Source organism: Oncorhynchus mykiss, chromosome 7 (assembly GCF_013265735.2).
Source record: "Oncorhynchus mykiss isolate Arlee chromosome 7, USDA_OmykA_1.1, whole genome shotgun sequence".
NCBI classification, from domain to species: Eukaryota; Metazoa; Chordata; class Actinopteri; order Salmoniformes; family Salmonidae; genus Oncorhynchus; species Oncorhynchus mykiss.
Genome location: NC_048571.1, coordinates 68,151,796 through 68,170,786, shown reverse-complemented (window position 1 = coordinate 68,170,786; position 18,991 = coordinate 68,151,796). Strand labels below are relative to the sequence as shown.

The 18,991-nt window shown below is 44.1% G+C and overlaps 1 protein-coding gene across 1 annotated transcript in view; it reads right to left on the bottom strand.

Annotated features, from left to right (window-relative positions):
• LOC110528337 (potassium voltage-gated channel subfamily B member 1-like) overlaps positions 1-18,991 on the bottom strand; it is a 77,300-nt gene that overhangs the window by 3,602 nt on the left and 54,707 nt on the right. The window contains exon 3 of the mRNA XM_021610333.2: positions 42-252. Coding sequence (XP_021466008.1) covers positions 42-252 — 211 coding nt within the window. The remainder of the gene's footprint in view (positions 1-41; positions 253-18,991) is intronic.

Sequence of the window (18,991 nt, the reverse complement as noted above, 5' to 3'; positions counted from 1 at the left end):
GTAGCACATCTTAAATGTACATTAAAAACAGAAGTGTTCACCTTTGATGAACTTCCATTTGGTGGGGGATGAGAGGAAGCGGAGGAGGTACTCCATAGTGAACCAGGCTATACAGATGGCCTCTACGTGGGCCAGCTGGGGGTTGTCTGAGGCATGGCCAAACTCATCTGTGTCCTGCAGCTCAGGCAGGGTGTTGAGGGACAGGGCGATGGTGGAGAGGACAATGAAAAGGATAGAGATGATGGCTAGGATCTGGAGGAGGGAGGGAGGGAGGGAGGGAGGGAGGGAGAGAGAGAGAGAGAGAGAGAGAGAGAGAGAGAGAGAGAGAGAGAGAGAGAGAGAGAGAGGTTATCATTGTGGACAATTTGCGACAAAGAGAATGAATGCGTCCCAAATGAAACCCTATTCCCTATATAGTGCACTACTTTTTACAAGGGCTCATAGGGTGCCATTTGAGACTCAGGGTCATTATCAAAGACATTATCAGTGTCAATGATATACGCTATTTAGCAGACGCCTTCATACAAAGTGTCACTTAAAGTACAATATGTGAGCAAGTATCAGTGGAGATGTCAGGAGATTTGATTTTATTTGGATTTCTTTTAGTCCCCATTGGGACTAATCTTCCAAGAGTCCTTAAACATTAAAATACAAGAAGAGGAGAAGAGGAGGACAAACAGAGGCTCTGTGAGCCCCATGAATGGGAAAACAAACAACATACAACTTTATTGTCTAATGTGATTTGCACATTTGTTTTTTGCTGTCGTGTGTTATTCTGAACAGATCTGCACATCTGACACATACCTAGATTTAAATTTATTGAGGACAAATTGAGAAGAGTAGTATTAAAAAAAAACTCTGAATGCATTATAAAAATGCGTAATCTTGAAGACAAGGTTCCTGGTTCCAATCAACCACCCCACAATAAAAAAGCTTACGCATGTTTTTGTGTGTTTGGGTAGGAGTTCAGCCTAATGAAGAGGGACTGACTTGGAACAGTTATTAATTCATGACCCACTTATCTGACTACAATTGCCTCCTCGCTATGAATGAGCGTTAGAGTGAGATAATGCTTAGCTAGCAGAATGGCAACAACAATCTGACATTTCAACCAAAATATAAAAAGGTCCAACAATGGATGGAAATATCTTTGAGAGCCTGAAAAGTCGCAGAAAAATCCTATTTCCAAATTTATTTTGGCTCCCGAGTGGCGCAGCGGTCTAAGGCACAGCATCTCAATGCTTTAAGCGTCACTACAGACACGCTGGTTCGAATCCAGGCTGTATCACAACCGGCTGTGGTTGGGAGTCCCAACTGGTCCAGAGTCGTCCGGGTTTGGCCTGTGTAGGCCGTCATTGTAAATAAGAATTTGTTCTTAATTGACTTGCCAAGTTAAATAAAGGTTAAAATTTAAAATTATACATTTCATAACTGTTTTATTCGCTCTATCTAAAAGGTTGAATACAAACACATACTTTAATGTTACCCCTTCCTTGTGTTTTTTGTCATAAATAATTTTTAAAAATTATTTTAAAAACACTGAGAGTGTATATTTTAGAACAAACAAGCCTACGTAGCGGTAGCTTTGTTCAAAACGATTCCAACTGTATTCAAATTCAAATGAATTCCAATGATAATGCCCATGATAGATCCCAAGGTAACTGTTAATCTGACCTTGATGTTATCCAACAACAGCAGTGCTTTAACCTGGGGTTTACTGGAGTATCACTGCAGATAATCCATCTCTCCAGAGCATGTGTGAAACATGTCTGTGCCTGTGTTTGTTTATCTGTTTGTGTATACATTGTGCGTTGGTGTGTGTGCGTGCGTGTGTATGGAATGTTACTTGAAAGTTAGCCACAGGCTCATTGAGGCTAGTCCAGTATGACAGTTCTAAAAGAGCCCATTGTCTTCCACATGTCACACACTTACAAAGTTGACATTTTAGTCATCTTAAGGATCTGACCCTTTTTTTCCAATTATCGCCTAAAATGACATACCCAAATCTAACTGCCTGTAGCTCAGGACCTGAAGCAAGGATATGCATATTCTTGATACCATTTGAAAGGAAACACTTAGATGTTTGTGGAAATGTGAAATGAATGTAGGAGAATATAACACATTAGATCTGGTAAATGATAATACAAAGAAAAAAACATATTTTTATAAATATATATTATTATTTTTTCATCATCTTTGAAATGCAAGAGAAAGGCCATAATGTATTATTACAGCCCAGACATAATTTAGATTTCTGTTAAAAAAGTTGTATCAAGTCTGACAAAATGTGCCTAATTGGTTTATTGATACATTTTCAAGTTCATAACTGTGCACTCTCCTCAAACACTAGCATGTTATGCTTTCACTGAAATAGCTACTGTAAATTGGACAGTGTTGTTAGATTAACAATAATTTAAGCTTTCTCCCCATATCAGATATGTCTATGCCCTGGGAAATGTTCTTGTTACTTACAACCTCATGCTAATCACATTAGCGCAAGTTAGCTTAACTGTATATAATGAAATACTGCTACTCTATAGCTTACAACTCATCAGTATATTAGGATATACTGCTACTCTATGGCCTACAACCAGGGCTGGCCCTTCCATTAGGCCTATAGCGGCACTTGAATTTGGGGCGGCATTTTGACAATTGGCTGCAGCCCTCAGGCGCCCCTGATCGACTACTACACCACCAGTGGCACCCCAGCCACCAGCTCATAGCGTTGGTGCAGTTCCCGCCCCCATTTCATTCCCACTTCTCCCGAAGTTCACTCCCACTATCCTATGGTGATGTGTGTGTTTATATGGGATTATTTAATTGTGAAACATTAATACAAATGAATCTGCCAATGAAATGATTGCATTGGTTTTTTATGTTTGTGTGTGACTGTAAGGACCAATGCCGGAGATGAGAAGCAGGGACGGGATCAATATTTAACCAGGAACAGACAGGTAACAGAACAGGAACAGCGTCAGCACACGGGTAGACTAAGACAAGTGACAATTCACGCTAAAGCACGGAACAGAGCGAGGAACCAGACATATATAGGGAAGGTAATGAAAGAGGTGATTGAGTCCAGGTGAGTCCAATAATCGCTGATGTGCGTGATGGGGGGAAGGCAGGCGTGCGTAATGATGGTGGCAGGAGTGCACAATGCTGGGGAGCCTGGCACCCTCAAGCACCAGGGGGGAAGAGCGGGAGCAGGCGTGACAGTGACAAAGAGGATTAGTGATTAAGGCAGTAGCTTAACCTAGCCTGTTAACGTTAGCTAGTTACTAATAATGGATATAATCTTTGCTAAAAGTAAGCAATAGAGATTTGAAACAATTTGCTACCATATCTAAAAGACAAAAACTATCAGGAAGCGAATATTTTTTAAAAACGAATGAGAAAAGAGACACAATCTCTAAATCAAAGAAATTCACTGCTGAAATGTATCAGCGTGCAGCAATGTCCATCAGCCGGTGTGGAGCATGACAAGCCTCCGAGGACAGGCCATTAATTTGCGCGAGAACAATGACCCCCCGTTCGCTGATTCTAGCAGCAAAGAGGGCAAACCGGAGGAGTCCGAGCCATGCACTTCCACCGATGATGACAGCTCTCTGGCTGGAAAAGGACAAGTGGTTGCACTAGGCCTAGCCACACCTCCAAACAATGCCGGCAAAGACCCTACTTTCTTGGACCCGGGCTCAGATTGGTCACTCCTCGTTCCCGTTGACAGTGGTGGTGCTGCTGCTGCTAAATCCGACTTCCAGACAACAACAAAAAAATAGATCCCGGTGAGTGGCCACAATATATGAATGGATCTTTACGGGATATGTTAGTGCAGGCTGGGCCACATCAGGATAAAGACGGGAATTTCCCAAGAGATGAGGGGCATCGAAAGTTACAATAGGAGGATGACGAACAGGGAGAGAGTGGAGAGACCATTGCTTGTCTTTCCTATCAATGCAGTCTTCTGTTTTTGCTGCAAACATTTTTAACAGTATTGCAAATCTGCGCTGGTCAGGGATGGAAGCAGGGACTGGAAGAATCTGTGCCACCTCCTCAGCTCACATGAGAATTTGCATGACCACCAAGTTAGTTTCCAGAGGTGGAAGAAGCTGGAGATCAAGCTCGTGTCCAAGCAAACTCTCTTGTCCCAAGCCTAACGGGCTATTGACGGAGAGACTCTCAACTGGCAGCAGGTGCTGCAGAGGCTCATAGCCCTGATACGCGTAATGGCCACCCAGAACATTGCGTTATGTGGGACCACCGACAGGCTGAATGAGCCAAATAATGGGAACTTTCTGAAGTTTGTGGAAATTTTGGGAATCTTTGATGGAATCATGAACGAGTACTCAATAATGAGAGATTATTCAATTATCTATCACCTGTTTACATTGTATTTTTAAAATTTAAATAGACTACATCCTAATCTCTCTCTCCCCTCTATCTCTCTCTGTCTCTATCAGATGATTTGATTTCAGGACCATGGACAGCTACCGAGAGAAAACATCACTGACTGCAATGCAGCACCACAGAAGAGGAAAGCGGCTTTAGGCAGAGACTAAATAAATAAATGCTGAAACTGATGTTGGACAATCAAATTCAATATGTAAATAAACAAAATTCGTTAAGGGTGGGTCATTGAAATAAAGCTTATTTTACACTGCTCCAGCCAAACGAGGCCTGCCATGTATTTATGAAAGCACTTCTTCCGGAAGCTCAAATGATCTTACTATTTTTTACAGTTCTACGGGAATACAAAAATATGTGTTAAAAATGTTATATAAAATTGTTATCTTTATTGTAACAATTATGGGATTGTGCCATGTGTGATAACAGGAGGCATATTATGAATAAGACACTCGATTTCCTACTATAGGCAGTTTGGTGCATAGTGATAGCAACATTGTAACTCTCCAATGCAGGGGTTAAAGTCAAATATTCCCTTCTGCCTAGTAAGATATGTGCACGTGTGCACCAACATTTTCTGTTACGGTGCGTGAATGAGGACCCAAAAGCGAATTAACGTAAACAGAGCTTCTTTAATAACAAAACAAAACGTAGGCTCAGATGGACCGGCAGGTTCCGACAGGACAGGACAAGGTTGCAGTAAACATGACGATAGTCTGGTTCAGGCATGAACAACACAAACAAGAATCCGACAAGGACAGGAGCAGGAACAGAGAGAGATATAGAGACCTAATCAGAGGGAAAAAGGGAACAGGTGGGAAAAGGGGTGACGAGGTAGTTAGGAGGAGACAAGGCACAGCTGGGGAAAAGAGGGGGAGAAAAGGTAACCTAACAACGACCAGCAGAGGGAGACAGGGTGAAGGGAAAGGACAGAAACAAGACACAACATGACAGTACATGACATTTTCTATGGGCCTAATCATAGAATTACATATATAATTGGAGCCTATTTCTTCCTATTCCAAAAAATAAGTGGAAAGCTTACCTGTTTGACAGACACAATTATGCTATTCATAGATTTCGGTATAGCCAAATACAATACTGTCGCATGCACTGATTAAATACCTCCGTATCTGGAAAGGGTTGGTGTTTTTGGTTAAAACCAGGGATTGAATTGAGTGATGGCATCACATACCCTTTGTTAAAGAAAAGGGCAAAAAGGATATCCATTGTTTGCTTTATATTTTGAAATAAATACATGAAACGTATCCAGATTATATCAAGCATTCTATAACAATGCTTAACTCGTTGATGCCTAATGGTAAAAACAAGCTCTAAAGTGCCCGAGAAAGACATGACTCCGATGCATATGGGGATAGATTGGTTTGATAGATTGATTCCTCTCTATGACATTCTGAAGCTGAGCTGCAGCCTATAATATTCGAGGAGGAAAAAAAAGTACTTTGTTATTCTGTCCCTATCAATTGAGGATTTCAATTTCTGAAAAGAGAAGATGTTTGGTTAAACCCAGGCAGCCTTTAGGGAAACACTTCTGTTGTTGGGTTATGCAATGGACGAGTAGCCAGCAGTTGAAGCTTACATTTTTCTGCTCTGTCTGGGTGAAAAGGTAACTTTTGAAAGTGCCATGCTTAGATTCATAAGGATGTCTAAGATGTAATTATTTGCAAACAGCGTTGCAAACAAGAAACTCTGGTAGGACACTAAGAAATATGGTAAGAATGCCTATTTTCCTGTCCATTATTATTTATTTATCTCGCCTAGGGCGGCAGAGGGTCCAGGGCCGGCCCTACCTACAAATCATCAGTATATTAGGATACACTGCTACTCTATGGCCTACAACTCATCAGTATATTAGGCTACTAGACAACAACTTAACTCACCCTCACAATTTGCCAATGTATCTGTAGTATTACCCACCTGTATCACATGCAGTCTTACAAAAGGACTAGTTAACAAATGGGCAACCCAGCCATCTCTTTCTCTCTCTCTCTCTCTCTCTCTCTCTCTCTCTCTCTCTCTCTCTCTCTCTCTCTCTCTCTCTCTCTCACACACACACACACACACACACACACACACACACACACACACACACTCACACACACACACACACACACACACACACACACACACACACAGACAGATGTAGAGCTTGATGTTAAAAAACTAGTGAGGAGATAAGAGCCAAAACATCGCAATAAGAGTGGTTGTTAGGAAGTGATTGACAGCGAAGGCCTTGACAACGGTCTCATAATCATTTTGCCCGGCTCAGTCTCCCAGGAGGAGAAATGATGGCCAGCCAGGCCGCCTTATCTATGACCAATAAGAGACAGAGCACACTGTTGCCATAGTGTCACGGCAGATGTGAATAATGACCCTATCTGTTTATCTTCATCTATTTATCTTCTCCTCCTTCTCTCCATTCTCTACTTCTTTCAGCTTGAAATCTGGTGTTTGGATTAAATGCTCCCGGAGCAGAGAAGTTTTTTAACATCAAGCTCTACATCTGTTTGTGTGTGTGTGTGTGTGTGTGTGTGTGTGTGTGTGTGTGTGTGTGTGTGTGTGTGTGTGTGTGTGTGTGTGTGTGTGTGTGTGTGTGTGTGTGTGTGTGTATATATATATATGCTGGGCAGGAAGGACCAGAAGGGGTGATGGAAGGGCCGCAAGGAATAGAAATGTATTATCCTAATAAAACAGGCAGTGAGTCGCAGACTGTACGACTCTGAACTGATTTCTCCGTCTTTACAAATAGACTATGGTGACAATATCTTTCGAGAGTAAGTCAGGGGTCAATGATGACAAGCTACAGTGGTAAGGTACATAAAGAAGTGTTCGGGAAAGAGCTCAAGATGAAATTGTATTTTGGATTAGTATTTATTACTCTTCCTGGGGTCCAGCAAAATTAAGGCAGTTTATACAATTTTAAAACCATTACAATACATTCACAGATTTCACAACCCACTGTGTGCCCTCAGGCCCCTACTCCACCACTACTACATATCTAATCTACAGTACTAAAGCCGTGTATATGTATAGTGCGTGTGTGTGTGCGTACGTGCGTGCATGTGTGTGTGTGTGTGTGTGTGTGTGTGTGTGTGCATGCGTGCGTGCGTGCGTGCATGGGTGTGTGTTTGTGTGTGTGTGTGTATGCATGTGTCTGTGCCAATATTTGTGTTGCTTCACAGTCCCTGCTGTTCCATAAGGTGTTTTTTTTTTATCTGTTTTTTAAAATCTATTTTTACTGTTTGTGTCAGTTACTTGATGTGGAATAGAGTTCCATGTAGTCATGGCTCTATGTAGTACTGTGTGCCTCCCATAGTCTCTTCTGGACTTGGGGACTGTGAAGAGACCTCTTGTGGCATGTATTGTGGGGTATGGATGGGTGTCCGAGCTGTGTGACAGTAGTTTAAACAGACAGCTCGGTGCATTCAACATGTCAGTACCTCTCATAAATACAAGTAGCGATGAAGTCAATCTCTCCTCCACTTTGAGCCAGGAGAGATTGACATGCATATTATTAATATTAGCTCTCTGTGTACATCCAAGGGCCAGCCGTGCTAACCTGTTCTGAGCCAATTGCAATTTTCCTAAGTCCTTTTTTGTGGCACCTGACCACACGACTGAACACAAGTCAAGGTGTGACAAAACTAGGGCCTGTAGGACCTGCCTTGTTGATAGTGTTGTTAAAAAGGCAAAGCATCGCTTTATTATAGACAGACTTCTCCCCATCTTAGCTACTACTGCATCAATATGTTTTGACCATGACAGTTTACAATCTAGGGTTACTCCAAGCAGTTTAGTCACCTCAACTTGCTCAATTTCCACATTATTTATTACAATATTTAGCTGAGGTTTAGGGTTTAGTGAGAGTTTTGTTCCAAATACAATGTGTTTAGTTTTAGAAATATTTAGGGCTAACTTATTCCTCGCCACCCACTCTGACACTAACTGCAGCTTTTTGTTGAGTGTTGCAGTCATTTCAGTCGCTGTAGTAGCTGACGTGTATAGTGTTGAGTCATCCGCATACATAGACACTCTGGCTTTACCCAAAGTCAGTGGCATGTCGTTAGTCAAAATTGAAAAAAAGCAAGGGGCCTAAACAGCTACCCTGGGGAATTCCTGATTCTAACTGGATTATATTTGAGAGGCTTCCATTAAAGAACACCCTCTGTGTTCTGTTAGACAAATAACTCTTTATCCATATTATAGCAAGGGGTGTAAAGCCATAACACATACGTTTTTCCAGCAGCAGAGTATGATCGATAATGTCAAAAGCTGCACTGAAGTCTAACAAGACAGCCCCCACAATCATTTTATCATCAATTTCTCTCAGCCAATCATCAGTCATTTGTGTAAGTGCTGTGCTTGTTGAGTGTCCTTCCCTATAAGCATGCTGAAATTCTGTTGTCAATTTGTTTACTGTGAAAAAGCATTGTATCTGGTCAAACACAATTTTTTCCAGAAGTTTACTAAGGGTTGGTAACAGGCTGATTGGTCGGCTATTTGAGCCAGTAAAGGGGGCTTACTATTCTTGGGTAGCGGAATGACTCAACTCCCTCCTGTACTCCCTGTTCACTCATGACTGCACGACCAGAAACGACCCCAACACCATCATTAAATTTGCCGTTGACACAACAGTGGTAGGCCTGATCACCGACAACAATGAGACAGCCTATAGGGAGGAGGTCAGAGACCTGGCCATGTGTTGCCAGGACAACAACCTCTCCCTCAACGTGATTAAGACAAAGGAGATGATTGTGGACTACAGGAAAAAGAGGACCGAGCAGCCCCATTCTCACCAATGGGGCTGCAGTGGAGCAGGTTGAGAGCTTCAAGTTCCTTGGTGTCCACATCACCAACAAACTAACATGGTCCAAGCATACCATGACAGTCGTGAAGCGGGCACGACAAAAGCTATTCCCCCTCAGGAGACCGAAAAGATTTGGCATGGGTCCTCAGATCCTCAAAAGGTTCTACAGCTGCACCCTCGAGAGCATCCTGACTCGTTGCATCACTGCTTGGTATGGCAACTGCTTGGCCTCCGACCGCAAGGCACTACCGAGGGTAGAACGAATGGCCCAGTACATCACTGGGGCCAAGCTTCCTGCCATCCAAGACCTCTATACCAGGCGATGTCAGAGGAAAGCCCTAAAAATTGTCAAAGACTCCAGCCACCACAGTCATAGACTGTTCTCTCTGCTTCCAAAGCCTCACTAGAAGACCGCTCCAGCAGCCTCTCCTCGGGTGGCGTTGTTTTGGGTCGGGCTCTGGAATCAGTTCAAATGCCCTGGGAGGTACAGACAAAGGATCCCCTTTGGGAAAGTCATATTCCTGGTCGTAATGCTGGTTGTGCTGGTAAGTTGAAGTCTCTCTGATATCCAATAGTTCTTCCCGGCTGTATGTTATAACACTTAAGGTTTTCTGGGCTAACAATGTAAGAAATAATACATAAAAAAAAAAATACTGCACAGTTTGCTGAGGACTAGAAGCGAAGCTGCCATCTCTATCGGCACCATCCTTGGGACACACTGAGCGTTCATGAGTAATCATACATATAGCGGAGCACAGAATACAGTAGAGAAGGCAAAATCAGACCTTGCATATCCTGTAGCAGTTCTATTTCACTTCACGGTGTTAATATGTTGAACATAATAAACAGCTCTCTATCCACCGGATGTGTACCAAACTCACTAAAAGTGGCAGTAATAAAACTCTCTTGAAGAAGCCAAACCTTGACCTAGAAAATATAAAAAACTATCAGCCTATATCGAATCTTCCATTCCTCTCAAAAATGTTAGAAAAGGCTGTTGCGAGCAACTCACTGCCTTCCTGAAGACAAAAAATGTATACGAAATGCTTCAGTCTGGTTTTAGACCCCATCATAGCACTGAGACGGCACTTGTGAAGGTGGTAAATGACATTTTAATGGCATCGGACCGAGGCTCTGCATCTGTCCTCGTGCTCCTAGACCTTAGTGCTGCTTTTGATACCATCGATCACCACATTCTTTTGGAGAGATTGGAAACCCAAATTGGTCTACACGGACAAGTTCTGGCCTGGTTTAGATCTTATCTGTCGGAAAGATATCAGTTTGTCTCTGTGAATGGTTTGTCCTCTGACAAATCAACTGTAAATTTCGGTGTTCCTCAAGGTTCCGTTTTAGGACCACTATTGTTTTCACTATATATTTTACCTCTTGGGGATGTTATTCGAAAACATAATGTTAACTTTCACTGCTATGCGGATGACACACAGCTGTACATTTCAATGAAACATGGTGAAGCCCCAAAATTGCCCTTGCTAGAAGCATGTGTTTCAGACATAAGGAAGTGAGTGGATGGCTGCAAACTTTCTACTTTTAAACTCGGACAAAACAGAGATGCTTGTTCTAGGTCCCAAGAAACAAAGAGATCTTCTGTTGAATCTGACAATTAATCTTAATGGTTGTACAGTCGTCTCAAATAAAACTGTGAAGGACCTCGGCGTTACTCTGGACCCTGATCTCTCTTTTGAAGAACATATCAAGACCATTTCAAGGACAGCTTTTTTCCATCTACGTAACATTGCAAAAATCAGAAACATTCTGTCCAAAAATGATGCAGAAAAATTAATCCATGCTTTTTTCACTTCTAGGTTAGACTACTGCAATGCTCTACTTTCCGGCTACCCGGATAAAGCACTAAATAAACTTCAATTAGTGCTAAATACGGCTGCTAGAATCCTGACTAGAACCAAAAAAATTGGATCATATTACTCCAGTGCTAGCCTCTCTACACTGGCTTCCTGTCAAAGCAAGAGCCGATATCAAGGTTTTATTGCTAACCTACAAAGCATTACATGGGCTTGCTCCTACCTATCTCTCTGATTTGGTCCTGCCGTACAAACCTACACGTACGCTACGGTCACAAGACACAGGCCTCCTAATTGTCCCTAGAATTTCTAAGCAAACAGCTGGAGGCAGGGCTTTCTCCTATAGAGCTCAATTTTTTATGGAACGGTCTGCCTACCCATGTCAGAGACGCAAACTCGGTCTCAACCTTTAAGTCTTTACTGAAGACTCATCTCTTCAGTGGGTCATATGATTGAGTGTAGTCTGGCCCAGGCTCTGGAGCAACGAACCGCCCTTGCTGTCTCTGCCTGGCCGGTTCCCCTCTTTCCACTGGGATTCTCTGCCTCTAACCCTATTACAGGGGCTGGGTCACTGGCTTACTGGGGCTCTCTCATGCCGTCCATGGAGGGGGTGCGTCACCTGAGTGGGTTGATTCACTGATGTGGTCATCCTGTCTGGGTTGGCGCCCCCCCCCCCCCCCCCCCCCCCCCCCCCCCCCTTGGGTTGTGCCGTGGCGAAGGTCTTTGTGGGCTATACTCAGCCTTGTCTCAGGATGGTAAGTTGGTGGTTGAAGATATCCCTCTAGTGGTGTGGGGGCTGTGCTTTGGCAAAGTGGGTGGGGTTATATCCTTCCTGTTTGGCCCTGTCCGGGGGTGTCCTCGGATGGGGCCACAGTGTCTCCTGACCCCTCCTGTCTCAGCCTCCAGTATTTATGCTACAGTAGTTTATGTGTCGGGGGGGCTAGGGTCAGTTTGTTATATCTGGAGTACTTCTCCTGTCCTATTCGGTGTCCTGTGTGAATTTAAGTATGCTCTCTCTAATTCTCTCTTTCGGAGGACCTGAGCCCTAGGACCATGCCCCAGGACTACCTGACATGATGACTCCTTGTTGTCCCCAGTCCACCTGGCCGTGCTGCTGGTCCAGTTTCAACTGACCTGAGACCTAGGACTATGCCCCAGGACTACCTGACATGATGACTCCTTGCTGTCCCCAGTCCACCTGACCGTGCTGCTGCTCCAGTTTCAACTGCCTTATTATTATTCGATCATGCTGGTCATTTATGAACATTTGAACATCTTGGCCATGTTCTGTTATAATCTCCACCCGGCACAGCCAGAAGAGGACTGGCCACCCCACATAGCCTGGTTCCTCTCTAGGTTTCTTCCTAGGTTTTGGCCTTTCTAGGGAGTTTTTCCTAGCCACCGTGCTTCTACACCTGCATTGCTTGCTGTTTGGGGTTTTAGGCTGGGTTTCTGTACAGCACTTTGAGACATCAGCTGATGTACGAAGGGCTATATAAATAAATTTGATTTGATATGATTTAATATAAATGATTCATTATAATTTACTGGTTTCTCGCAGTTATTTATCTCAGAACACAGGTGTAGGTGTGGGTGGTACATCTTGGTAACCTGGTTCCTGCTTTTAAACCCTGCTGTGTGTTTGGGTCCCCGGGAGCGTGCTTGTGTGTGTGTGTGCGTGTGTGTGTTTTCTGTGTGTAAGTGTGTATGTGAGGGTCCCGAAGAGTGGGGTCCGTGGGGAAGAGGTGCCTGTGTAGGACAGGAAACGATAGAGCTGATAGGATTGGAAGGCTACTATAAAAAGGTTGCTAAGACAGGGAGTTTAATAATGGCACATTGCTGCCTCTGCTGCTGCTGCACTATGTTCCACTATAGGAGGAAAGCCTGTTGTGTGTTGTGTTCCTTCTGGTACCTTCTGTCCTTGTTGCCATCTAATGGGAATTCTCTCTACACATGACACTCTCTCTTTTTGTCTATTTGCTTTATTGGCATGACGCAACAGTGTACATGTGGCCAAACTTACTTTGGAGATTTACAATATTAACATCATTCAAATTGTATTTATTTATTTTATTTCACCTTTATTTAACCAGGTAGGCAAGTTGAGAACAAGTTCTCATTTACAATTGCGACCTGGCCAAGATAAAGCAAAGCAGTTCGACACATACAACGACACAGAGTTACACATGGAGTAAAACAAACATACAGTCAGTAATACAGTAGAAACAAGTCTATATATGATGTGAGCAAATGAGGTGAGATAAGGGAGGTAAAGGCAAAAAAAGGCCATGGTGGCAAAATAAATACAATATAGCAAGTAAAACACTGGAATGGTAGATTTGCAGTGGAATAGTGTGCAAAGTAGAAATAAAAAAAATGGGGTGCAAAGGAGCAAAATAAATAAATAAATAAATAAAATAAATTCAGTAGGGAAAGAGGTAGTTGTTTGGGCTAAATTATAGGTGGGCTATGTACAGGTGCAGTAATCTGTGAGCTGCTCTGACAGTTGGTGCTTAAAAGTAGTGAGGGAGACAAGTGTTTCCAGTTTCAGAGATTTTTGTAGTTCGTTCCAGTCATTGGCAGCAGAGAACTGGAAGGAGAGGAGGCCAAAGAAAGAATTGGTTTTAGGGGTGACCAGAGAGATATACCTGCTGGAACGCGTGCTACAGGTGGGTGATGCTATGGTGACCAGCGAGCTGAGATAAGGGGGGACTTTACCTAGCAGGGTCTTGTAGATGACATGGAGCCAGTGGGTTTGGCGACGAGTATGAAGTGAGGGCCAGCCAACGAGAGCGTACAGGTCGCAATGGGGCTTTGGTGACAAAATGGACGGCACTGTGATAGACTGCATCCAATTTGTTGAGTGGGGTATTGGAGGCTATTTTGTAAATGACATCACCGAAGTCGAGGATTGGTAGGATGTCAGTTTTACAAGGGTATGTTTGGCAGCATGAGTGAAGGATGCTTTGTTGCGAAATAGGAAGCCAATTCTAGATTTAAGTTTAGATTGGAGATGTTTGATGTGGGTCTGGAAGGAGAGTTTACAGTCTAACCAGACACCTAGGTATTTGTAGTTGTCCACGTATTCTAAGTCAGAGCCGTCCAGAGTAGTGATGTTGGACAGGCGGGCAGGTGCAGGCAGCGATCGGTTGAAGAGCATGCATTTAATTTTACTTGTATTTAAGAGCAATTGGAGGCCACGGAAGGAGAGTTGTATGGCATTGAAGCTTCCTGGAGGGAAATTTCGGCAGATAATTTTAGAAAGAAAGGGTCCCAATTGTCTAGCCCGGCTGATTTGTAGGGGTCCAGATTTTGCAGCTCTTTCAGAACATCTGGATTTGGGAGAAGGAGAAATGGGGACGGCTTGGGTGAGTTGCTGTGGGGGGTGCAGTGCTGTTGACCGGGGTAGGGGTAGCCAGGTGGAAAGCATGGCCAGCCGTAGAAAAATGCTTATTGAAATTCTCAATTATAGTGGATTTATCAGTGGTGACAGTGTTTCCTATCTTCAGTGCAGTGGGCAGCTGGGAGGAGGTGTTCTTATTCTCCATGGACTTTACAGTGTCCCAGAACTTTTTTGAGTTAGTGTTGCAGGAAGCAATTTTCTGCTTGAAAAAGCTAGCCTTGGCTTTTCTAACTGCCTGTGTGTAATGGTTTCTAGCTTCCCTGAACAGCTGCATATCACGGGGGCTGTTCGATGCTAATGCGCAACACCATAGGCTGTTTTTGTGTTGGTCAAGGGCAGTCAGGAATGGGGAGAACCAAGGGCTATATCTGTTCCTGGTTCTACATTTCTTGAATGGGCATGCTTATTTAAGATGGTGAGGAAGGCATTTCAAAAAATAACCAGGCATCCTCTACTGACGGGATGAGATCAATATCCTTCCAGGATACCCCGGCCAGGTCGATTAGAAAGTCCTGCTCAATGAAGTGTTTCAGGGAGTGTTTGACAGTGATGAGTGGAGGTCGTTTGACCGCTGACCCATTACGGATGCAGGCAATGAGGCAGTGAACGCTGAGATCTTGGTTGAAGACAGCAGAGGTGTATTTAGAGGGCAGGTTGGTTAGGATGATATCTATGAGGGTGCCCGTGTTTACGGCTTTGGGGAGGTACCTGGTAGGTTCATTGATAGTTTGTGTGAGATTGAGGGCATCAAGCTTAGATTGTAGGATGGCTGGGGTGTTAAGCATGTTCCAGTTTAGGTCGCCTAGCAGCACAAGCTCTGAAGATAGATGGGGGGCAATCAGTTCACATATGGTGTCCAGAGCACAGCTGGGGGCAGAGGGTGGTCTATAGCAGGCGGCAACGGTGAGAGACTTGTTTTTAGAGAGGTGGATTTTAAAAGTAGAAGTTCAAATTGTTTGGGTACAGACCTGGATGGTAAGACAGAACTCTGCAGGCTATCTTTGCAGTAGATTGCAACACCGCCCCCTTTAGCAGTTCTATCTTGTCTGAAAATGTTGTAGTTTGGGATGAAAATTTCCGAATTTTTGGTGGTCTCCCTAAGCCAGGATTCAGACACCGCTAGAACATCCGGGTTGGCAGAGTGTGCCAAAGCAGTGAATAAAACTAACTTAGGGAGGAGCATGCCCATTATAATGTTAACATGCATGAAACCAAGGCTATTACGGTTACAGAAGTCATCAAAAGAGAGCGCCTGGGGAATAGGAGTGGAGCTAGGCACTGCAGGGCCTGGATTCACCTCTACATCACCAGAGGAAAAGAGAAGGAGTAGGATAAGGATCTCAGCGTTCACTGCTAAAAGCAATGAGAATTGGTCTTCTAGAATGTCTGGAACAGAGAGTAAAAGGAGGTTTCTGGGGGCGATAAAACAGCTTCAAGGTATAATGTACAGACAAAGGTATGGTAGGATGTGAATACAGTGGAGGTAAACCTAGGTATTGAGTGATGATGAGAGAGATATTGTCTCTAGAAACATCATTGAAACCAGGAGATGTCATCGCATGTGTGGGTGGTGGAACTAATAGGTTGGATAAGGTGTAGTGAGCAGGACTAGAGGCTCTACAGTGAAATAAGCCAATAAAAACTAACCAGAACAGCAATGGACAAGGCATATTGACATTAAGGAGAGTCATGCTTAGTCGAGTGAGTCCGGTGAGTAGTGAGGTTGCTTGGGGTCACGGCGATTCAGACAGCTAGCCGGGCCATCGGTAGCCAGCTAGCATAGGATGGAGGTCTGTTTTTAGCCACCTCGTGCGTTTCCGTCGGTAGGATTAGTGGGGTTCCGTGTGGTAGAGGGGCTCAATCCAATTTGCAAAAAAAATAAATAGATATAGTTATAGAGGCCAAGAAAAATATAAAAAAATTGTCCGATAGGCCTATTCAGATAGCATCCGATAAGACAGCTAACGAATAGCGGACCGCAGATTGGCGTTCAGGTAACGTCGCGACGGAGTGGCCAGTTGGATAACTCCCTCAGGCAGATAACGTCGGTAGTCCAGTTGTGAAGGCCCGGTGGTTGATTATAATAATAATCAATATTGTCAACAGGACAACAGTAAAAACAATAACCATACATTGAGCAATAACAATAACAATGGCCAAGAGGACATGTGCAGGTTGGTTGTTCTGTCAGACAGTGTCCCTCATCTTCTGGCATCTTCTCTCATCTTCTGATCGTCTCCCTCTATCCCTTTTCTCAGTCTTCTCTCCATCTCTCTCTGTCCCTTTTCTCAGTCTTCTCCCCACGTCTCTCTGTCCCTTTTCTCTGTCCCTCTTCTGTCTTCTCTCTATTCTCTGTCTGTCTGTCTGTCTGTCTGTCTTCTCTCTATTCTCTGTCCGTCCGTCCGTCTGTCTGTCTGTCTGTCTGTCTGTCTGTCTGTCCTCTCTCTATTCTCTCTGTCCGTCCGTCCGTCCGTCCGTCTTCTCTCTATTCTCTGTCTGTCTGTCTGTCTGTCTGTCTGTCTGTCTGTCTGTATGTCTCTCTCTCTCTCTCTCTCTCTCTCTCTCTCTCTCTCTCTCTCTCTCTCTCTCTCCTCCTGGAGATGTTTCTACAACTTGATTGCAGTCCACCTGTGGTAAAATCAATTGATTGGACATTATTTGGAGAAGCACACACCTGTCTATATCAGTGCATGTCAGAGCAAAAACCAAGTCTCGAGGTCGAAGGAATTGTCCATAGAGCTCAGACACAGGATTGTGTCGAGGCACAGATCTGGGGAAGGGTACCAAAAAATGTCTACAGTATTGAAGGTCCCCAAGAACACAGTGGCCTCCATCATTCTTAAATGGAAGAAGTTTGGAAGCACCAAGATTCTTTCTAGAGCTAAATAATAATTTGTTCTTAACTGACTTGCCTAGTTAAATAAAGGTTAAATAAATAAAAAAGGGGAAGGGCCTTCTTAGTCAGGGAGGTGACCAAGAACCCAATGGTCACTCTGACAGAGCTTTAGTGTTCCTCTGTGGAGATGGGAGAATCTTCCAGAAGGACAACCATCTCTGTAGCACTCCACCAATCAGGCCTTTATGGTACAGTGGCCAGACAGAAGCCACTCCTCAGTTAAAGGCACATGACAGCCCGCTTTGAGTTTGCCAAAAGGCACCTAAAGACTCCCAGAGTCCATGAGAAACAAGATTCTCTGGTCTGATGAAACCAAGATTTAACTATTTGGCCTGAATGCCAAACGTCACGTCTGGAGGAAAACTGGCACCATCCCTTCGGTGAAGCATGGTGGAGGCAACATCATGCTGTGGGCATGTTTTTCAGCGGCAGGGACTGGGAGACAGTCAGGACCGAGGCAAAGATGAACTGAGCAATGTACAGAGAGATCCTTGATGAAAACCTGCTCCAGAGCACTAAATATGCACACAGCCACAGCCAAGACAACACAGAAGTGGCTTCGGGACATGTCTCTGAATGTCCTTGAGTGGCACAGCCAGAGCCCAGACTTGAACCTGATTGAACATCTCTGGGGATACCTTAAAATAGTTGTGCAGCAACACTCCCCATCCAACCTGACAGCGCTTGAGAGGATCTGTGGAGAAGAATGGGAGAAACTCCCCAAAACAGGTGTGCCAAGCTTGTAGCTTCTCTGTCTGCACAGACAGAGAGAGAGAGACAGACAGAGAGAGAGAGAGAGAGCGACAGAGAGCGAGAGAGACAGAGACAGACAGAGAGACACAGACAGAGAGAGAGCGAGAGAGAGAGAGACAAACAGAGATAGAGAGAGAGACGGAGACACAGACAGAGACGGCGAGACAGAGAGAGAGAGAGAGAGAGAGAGAGAGAGAGAGAGAGAGAAAGAGAAAGAGAGAGAGAGAGAGAGAAAGAAAGAGAGAGAAAGTGCCAGAGGGGGTGATATGGCTGGTTGGGACACACCAGATTAACAGCACCTGCCACTCAGAAACTACACACACCCAGAGCCTTCTTTCGTCTACTGGCATGTTTCCACCGCACCGGGCACGCCACAGCTCTCTCACAGTACTGCAGACAGCGCCTAGACTTTGTGTTAGACATTGTGTTAGACAAGGTCGTCCCAACCTCCACCAAGCTATTTCCGAAGATTCCCCAGACATTGTTGGTGGGCGTACCAGTCCAGATAAGCAGACAACACAACACTAAACAGCTCTAAAGGAATAGGCAGTCTGCCAACATAGCCACTGATAGCCACTGTAATAAGGTACTGGTGTTCTGAAGTAATGTAATATACTATGTTTTATTGTGTCATTGACAAGATGTGCACTGGAGTGATGTTTCCTTGAAACAACGATGACCTAAATCAAAGGAAATGTCATAACATTGAAGATCATGTTAATTCCAGACAAAGGCATTATTCATGAAATCATGACGATCTTATATGATGATACAATTCACAGGGCCACGTCCATAATGGCACCCTATTCCCGACATAGTACACTGCTTTTGACCAGAGCTCTATGAGGCCTAGTCAAAAGTAGTGCACTACATAGGAAACAGGGTGCCAT